The sequence below is a fragment of the Pinus tabuliformis genome, chromosome 3_1, assembly GCF_031772625.1.
Source record: "Pinus tabuliformis cultivar Carrire ecotype Pingquan chromosome 3_1, CPIR1, whole genome shotgun sequence".
NCBI lineage: Eukaryota > Viridiplantae > Streptophyta > Pinopsida > Pinales > Pinaceae > Pinus > Pinus tabuliformis.
The window spans coordinates 882,318,107-882,326,465 of NC_142301.1; the positions used below are offsets into that span (position 1 = coordinate 882,318,107).

An 8,359-nucleotide genomic window follows, 5' to 3' on the forward strand; every position below is an offset into this window, starting at 1 on the left:
GCAATGGGCTACTTATATGAGGCCATGGATAGGGCCAAAGAATCTATTCGGACCTACTATGATGATAAGGGGGGTGAGGGGTTTGAGAAACAACAAAGCCTATGGGAAGTGATTAATGGATGATGGAACAACACACTCCATCGTCCCATTCATGTTGCAAGGATCTACCTAAACCCCGCATTTGCTTACTCTTGTAGTTTCTTATTTGATGCGGAGGTCATGGATGGATTCTTCACTTTTGTTCAGAGAATGGTGCCATCTCCAACAGAATGTTCAGAAATCTCCAAAGAAATTGAGATATGCAAGATCGCAGGTGGCACATATAGCTTTGACATGGTTGTGGTTGATAAGAAGACTAAAATGCCAGGTATGTTTTAGTTTGTTTCAAATTTCATTGTCTTTTCAAATTCATAACTTCATACTTTACTTCAACTTTCAAATTTCATTTTTTTTCTTATGTTTATCTTATTTGTGATAGATGCATGGTCGAGAAGCTATGGTGGCAGAGTACCCAATCTCTAAAGGCTTTCCATTCGAGTGCTTAGCCAAACATATAGCTCCTCGAGATGCAAGCACAAATGGAGTGTATTTGAAAAAATACACACCAAAAAAAGCAACAGGTTAAAACTTAAAATATTCCAAATTTCTAATTAATTTTTTGAATTCATTAATAATATTGTTTTATATTATTATTTTATTATTAATAATTTATTAATTTATGACCCTTGTACAAGTTAGAGTCCCAATGACTTAATGACATGATTTACGTCTACTGCAATCTTCAATTATGGATGAGGCAACTTGAGAGGACACCTGATGTGGGGGCCATCTCATTGGATATAATTGACACCACTGATGCATGGAGGGTTGAGGCCAAGAGACCTCTCATGGAGTCGGTCGTTGGTTGGTTAGAGCAAGAGGTAGTGGAGGGGGTGGAGGAGGAGGTGACACCACCTACCCAGGCTACCCCTGTCACCAGTGGAGGATGTGGTCTACTTCCTATATCTCCAAATTCGTCAACTTCTAGAGCACAACAGAGTCCACTGCCAACTCCACCACCATCTACATCTAGAAGGAAAGCTATTGCATTTTCTCGCAAGAGGGGCATAGGAAATCAATAGTATTAGTTATTTGGTTCATTTCATTGTATATGACATTATGACTCATGATATGACATACATTATCATATTTTTCGTTGATATTTTGAGGCTGAGTTGGGACTCAGGACTTAGTATTCAGGACATGATTCACTGTTATGTGTGATGTAGCACTAGAAATGATATTACACATCTTATATATTAGTTCTTGTATCATATTTATGTGTCAATGCATTTATTTATGTTGTAGATGCTTTAGAGATTTAAAAATTTGAAAAAAAAATGAATGTTATTGTATTTGGCAATTTTTTGCAGATTTTTACCTATTTTTTTTATTCCAAACCCTCACCGATACCAATCGCAAGCTAGATTTTTCTTCACTAAATGTTTTATATGATTCTTAGTATCTTACAATTTTATATAATCCTACATGATGATAACAACAATATATTTAAATTATTTTTTTCATATATATATCTATATATTATTTTATTTTTTTTCATATATATATATATATAAGAAAACATGTAACAATATTTTTAGTCATAGAAATTCATCCTCACTTTATCATGAAAATTTGTAAATAACTTTTGTTACAATACAATAGGCTAAAACCATGGCTTATGGAGACCACATGCCCAATATAACATATACGGATATGAATTTCATTAATTTCATTAATTAATTAATTTCAGATAAATTAATTAAAAAAACATAGCTAACTTGGGAATAAATCTTCATCCCTGATTTGTAAATATTTTTATAAATATTACAACATATTCCATAAAATTTAAAACATATTCCATGAAATTAAAATTTATGTAACCCATTTAATAATTATCTATAATTAAATTTAAATTGCGAAATACCTTTTTTAAATAAACAGAGCAATCAACATAATAATCTTAACAAGGAAACTTTTCAAAAAAAATACACTTAAAAAAATATATTTCTGCCTTCCCAATTCCATAACTTCAAATCTCACAAAAATTAGAAAAAACAAGAATATAATTGTAAAAATACAAATCCGACCAGGTACAGACATTGTTATTCCATATACATAAGTGTGACTATGTTCAAAGTAACCAATGCGAAAGAACGAATTCAAAGCCTTGTAGCGCACAGGCATCCTGGACAAAAACGCCAACATGCTGAAAGTGTAGTCTGTAATCAGTCTGAATATCGTTGTGCCACATTTCACATATTTCGAAAACGAAGTTAAACTCCGTTACCGTAGCGAAGTCTCTATATGTTTGTGTTGAAAGGGGATTCCGTTAGCAGCTCGACTGCATTAGCAAACCTTCATAGAAACAGAGAGCGAAGCTTTCAAAGATTCATAAAATCGAGATGCAAAACCTCAAACCCATCGATATGGTGGGCGGGGCGAGATGACAATACGGGCTATACATTATCTTGCAACTCTCTGCACAGCTGTGCTGATTGAGGCCAACGGCTTTAATTGTTATCTGGGTCCAGACAATTGTGTGGAAGAAATGGATCCGTCTGACCTGCGAACACCCATGCTGTTCCCGGTTACTGAGGACGTCTCGTCCGGTTCTTCGTCATCTCCATTGCGATTCTCCATGGGCTCATACCCATAACCTTCCAAGAACTCGGGCCCTCTCTGCAACAACCACATGGGCGCATCTGGAACTTCCCACTCGCCCTCCAACATCTTCAGGGCAACGCTCATCCATGGCCTCTGGTTGGGATTATCCTGAATACACCAGAACGCAACCTTGGTCATCCTCGTAACACCCTCTGTGTCCACACTGTTATCCCCAAGCCTCTTATCAACCAGATCCATGTACTTTCCCTCCAGAGCCCTCAGCATGGCCCAGGCCGGGAAATAACAGAGCCGAGGATCGGACGCGAAGGGGTCGAAGTTCTTCCGGCCGGACACCAACTCCAGCAACACCATCCCGAAGCTGTAGACATCGCATTTCTTGGTGGCAATAGAGTGCCGAAGCCACTCGGGCGCCAGATACCCGGGCGTCCCGCGCACCGCCGTCATGACCTGCGTCATGTCGTCATTCAAGAGCTTCGACATGCCGAAATCGGAGACCTTGGGATTGAAATTTTTGTCTAGCAAGATGTTCTGAGGCTTTATGTCCAAGTGCATAATGGGTTCCCTGCACTGCTCGTGCAGATAGGCCAGTCCCCGAGCAGTCCCCACCGCTACATTGTAGCGCTGTTCCCACGTTAAATATCCGCTGCCGTCGTCGTGCGGACGTGAGAATACCCTTTTCTCCAGTGAACCGTTTTCCAGGAGCTCGTAAACCAGGAGCCTCTGGCGGCAATCGGCGCAGAAGCCATGGAGTCTCACCAGATTTATATGGCTTATGCTGCCGATTGTCGCCACTTCGGCCCTGAATTCCTTGTAACCCTGTCTCGGCCCGTCCAGCTTCTTCACGGCCACTCGCGTATTGTCCTTCAAAACCCCTTCGTACACCGAACCGAACCCACCTGTCCCCAGCTTTTTGCTGAAGTTAGCGGTGGCTTCCTTCAGCTCGTGATAAGTGAACCTCGGCGGCAGTCCTGGCAGCGTCTTCAAGAACGCTTCCTCCTCCATTTCGTCGGGATCGTTCTCTTCTTCATCCGTCTCCGATTCCTTCGCTCGCCTCTTTCGCCTGTGCTGGATGAACAACAACATCGCTATCAGGCAAAGGAACAGAGCAGTAGCAGCCGAGCCGACCGCAATCCCGGCTATGGTTCCAGCGCTCAGCGAATTACTAGACGCCACGGTTCTGTTCCGTGGAACGTTATTGAGGACCTTGAGATAGGCCTTGTATGTCTGGTTCGGCGCTGATTTCAGGCTAGCTAGTGGGCCATCCGCGAGATAACACGATGCCGAACTGTTGCGGAAGAAGGCCGCGACGCAGGAACAATTTGCCGTGCACAGAGCCTCGCATTCTTCAACGGTGGAAACATTCGCCTTGGGCTCCAGGAAGTCGTTGGGATAGTAATCCGCAGCTTCGATGCGCAGGTAATGCTGCTGCTCCGACGCCTGGCTGCACGACGGCTCCAGATTGCTATAACACCCCTGCGTCACGTCCAGGTTTTGGATCTCGTTAAATTGATCCAGAGTCCCGTAGCCAGGGCAGCTGCACTGCCCATTACTACAGATGCCATAAGGCCCGCAGGCTTTGGGCAGAAGGCAATTCTTATTTGATGGGTCCAGTCCGAAATCCGTGCTCCAGTTTGTGGCATTCGTTTGTCCCGGCATGGGAGAAACCCTGTAGACGCGAAGGCTACCATCGGTGTCCAGTCTCAGGAACCTATGCTCGCTTTCGTTATAGAAAGGAACCATGGGTACCGACACAGTTCCATTAGCGCATGAAGAAGACAAATTGCCGATCGTTCCATTGAAAGAAACCTGCAAAGCCTCTCCCGTATAGACGGCCTCGGAGCCGAGAGACGAGGAATTATAAAAGCACGGCCTGAGAATGCCCTGATAGTCTAGCCCAGGTAGCCCCAGAGACCAATAAGGCTCCTGTGCTGAGCTTGTATAGAACAACACTAGCCCTCCCGCTTCCATAACAAGCTTATAGGGTCCACCGCTTGTATTGGTCGCAGATGAATTCGAAACCAGGGCCTGCCCCCTTTTCAACCCCTGCCCAGGCACGAGCGTGTCCGTGGGATAATCCCAGCTCTGCCACACCAGATTCGAACCCGCAGACACAAGCGAAGAATTCGTGGTATTATAGATCTGCAAATTACCGCTCTCCGCCATTAAAATGCCTTTAGAGCTACCAATACTGATATTCCAGACCACGGTTCCGTCCGAGTCTTCCAGTACCATGTCCCCATTACTCCCCAGCTTCAGCATCGCGCCCTCGTTAACCATCCTGTTCCTGTTGGCAGTCCAAATCTCCATTGCAGGAAGCGAGGTGAGATCCAATCCCAGGACAACAGACAGAACAAATTTGCCAGAAGAATTGACATTAATGAATCCAAGTCCAGTTCTGTTATTCTCGCTAACAATGGCATTCCCATTCCCATCAATAACCGCTCTGAAGGGCCCCTGCACCGTGCTGTAATTCGGGAGACTGGAGTCATTGGCAGCCACTTTCCAATTGGAAGGTAATGAGAAGAAATTCCCTTCACTTGCTCCGATCAAACACAGCAAAATCAAACTACACAGAGCGTTGCAAGACTCCATGGTCTGTCAAACCATACCGTCCTGAATCCTGATTGATCTCAATGAGTATTTTTCTTCCACGGCTCCAGCAAATGATGATTGTTTCCAGCGTATAAAGACTGCACCTTTATCAATGCCGTCACCAGACACGACAAACACTCATCAATCCTCCGTCCAGTGCACACGATATCAACACGACAAACCCACATCAATCCTCTGTCCAGTGCACACGATATCAACACGACAAACCCACAAACCCACATCAATCCTGCTTCACAACTTAAAAAAATGCAGAAATAACACTATACGTCTCTTGAGTTTGGAGAACGAATAAATCAATTATTGACTTTATTTTGGGAAAATTAACACATTATTCTCAGGGTGTAGCACCATTTTTCCACGAGTTTGTTGGATCTGATTTTGTGTCAAAATATTAATTATTTTGATTGGTCCGAAGGTATTCAACTTATCATACAGAGGACGGTGTGGCCTACCGACACAGAAGGTCATTGGCACGTTGTCTAGACCATCGAATATGTCCAACGTTGATATCATTTCAAATCTTTACTTTGGCGGTGTGGGTGCTTCTGCATCAGATTACAGCAAAGCAGGTAACATCAAACCAGCTTTGGCCGGTAAAATACTGCCATCTATGAACTGTCAAGTTTAATATTTTTCTTCAATTCAAGTTTATATTTATTTCATTTTTTAACTTTTTTATAATTGAAGTTTATATTTATTTCATTTTTTAACTTTTTTATGATTCCAAATTTTAAGATGAATCGATACTCATGGCAGTATTATTAAAAACGTAATATGAGCCCACCGTGTTCGTTCTGTCGCAGTCATTTCACTGGAAAATAGTCAAAAACACACACGTGAACAAGAAAAGTGTACTTTGAATGTGTGAATGCAGTGCAAAGTGTACTTTCAAAGTGTGAATGCAGTGCGAATTTTGGCTTATGTAAATATTAGCAAATTGTTTGCAACTTTGAAAGTTACAAATTTTAGTAGGTATAAAGTAGTTAGTGAAAAGGTGTTTGGTTAAGATATTTTTGGTTGAAAATTTAATCATAAATATGAATTTTGAGTTTGTGCGGTCAAAATATTTTTGAATTGTAATTTCCCAAACCATATGAATAAGAGTTTGGTGTGGTCAAAATGCTTTTGAATTGTAATTTCCGAAATCATAGCAAATTTTTTATAATTTTGAAAGTTTCACATTTTGGTAGGTATAAAGTAGTTTGTGAAAAAGTGTTTGGTTGAGATATTTTATGGTGAAAATCTAATTATAAATATGATTATGAGTTGGTGTGGTAAAAATATTTTTGAATTGTAATTTTCTAAACCATAAGTTAATTTAGTTAATTTGCAGATAAATAGAATATTAAAAATTATATATTCTCTTTTTATTGAGTTAAAAAATTAATATCCATTTAAATATTGTTTTTTAATAATTTTAGAAGGAAAATGCTTAACATTTATTTATAAAAGAATAATTATTATTATATTTGTATTAATGAAAAAATATTTTATAAATAATATAATAATTTATATATTTATTTTTTTGTTATTTTATCATGTCTATGTTCTTACTTATTAAAATATTATAGCATTTCAAAACGGGAGGAAAAAACATTGGAACACCAAAAGGTAAGTTGAGAGATTCCCCCTCATAATTATGGTTGTATCAATTGGCCATGTGTTTTTGCAATTATCATGCAGTTGAGTTGTTCAAGGAGATCTCCTAAGTAAGTTGTTCACAACTTTGCCCATTGACATTCAAACAGATCCTTCTTTGTTGCATCATCAGTAGTTCTGCCTCATTCTCTTATCAAAGATCTGTCAATCTAGTCACAAAACCTGTGAATTCCCTTCTCAAGAAACTTGGGTCTATACAACATTTTTTTTTCACCCAATAATCATAGTTCCCATGTTGCACAACCTTACTATTGTACTCCTTACTTTGAAACATTTCCTCTATCACACTTGAAACTTTGCTTTTGTAGATCTATCTTTGGCCCTCTAGGCTTAGTATTTGAGCTCAGCTCTGATAGTTTCATTTTTTTTCTTGAGCCCATATAGTACAAATGTTGAACTTTTAGCTTTGATGTCATTTGTAATATACTCAACTCTTAAACCTTGATTAAAGTTGCAGGATATCCAATGCCAACCTCCTATGTCACCTTAAAAAAGTGAGGTTATCAAAATTCCCCTTTCTATGATTACTTTGAAACTCATTTATAATACTTTCATTTTCTTCTACACATCGAGAGCTTTCCAATAGTGTAAATTTCGTCCAATTCTGAACTTAGGACACAAATTTATGCTCACTTGAAGATTGCCCTCCAAAGCCACATCAACACCCTTTCCCATATGTTGCTATTGTGAATTTCTTTGTCACCTACCATAATGGCTTATCTAAGTCATTGATTGTTCTATCAGCGTTTAGCCTACCGACATTACTTCTTCAGTCTAACTTTTGTTATAAGGTTTCCACCCGCCTCGAATGTGGGCCATCATTTAATAGATCCCAACCTCTCTATGAATTTTCATCCCCTAATGGACTCACCATTTTCTATTACTGTTGGCCCCAAAATTTGCTCCAATTCTTTTCGATGTGTGACACCCAACATGTCGAAAGGTCAACATACTTCAATCATGTGATTAAACTCGATCTTTTTCAATTAAGGAGGAACTTCAATTATCCACCCAACCATAGGCCAGATAGACTGCAATATTTCTTGTAGCTGACTACTCTCAAGCTAGGTCCAAACTCTTAGGGGATGTTTGTTCAAGGGAATCACACCAAGGGAAAAGTCACACACTCAAGAGGTGAAGTCCATTGTCTAAGCCACTTATCTAATGTCTCTAACAATAAGTGCCACAATGACTCTCTCACTCCCTTGAGCTCAAACACAAGGCTTCAACCCAAGGTCAAGTCCAACTCAGTCTTTTCATTTGGCTCTAGGACCTCCTTGGTCCCTCTCTTCCAAACTTTTACCATCTCACTCCTCTACTCCTCGGTGTTCGTTCTCATTTGTAGGCTACCTAAGTGAATGTCTTTGTCCTCCTTTTTCAACTTAGAGCTCCTTCTTTCTTTTTCCAATGGCTCAATGCC

General features: G+C 40.2%; 1 protein-coding gene across 1 annotated transcript; it reads right to left on the reverse strand.

Annotated features, from left to right (window-relative positions):
• Positions 1-2,087: 2,087 nt before the first annotated feature.
• LOC149190426 (G-type lectin S-receptor-like serine/threonine-protein kinase SD2-5) lies at positions 2,088-5,342 on the reverse strand. The gene has a single exon (XM_089412147.1). It carries the CDS (start codon positions 5,257-5,259, stop codon positions 2,560-2,562), a length of 2,700 nt encoding a protein of 899 aa, XP_089268273.1. The 5' UTR covers positions 5,260-5,342; the 3' UTR covers positions 2,088-2,559.
• Positions 5,343-8,359: the final 3,017 nt, after the last annotated feature.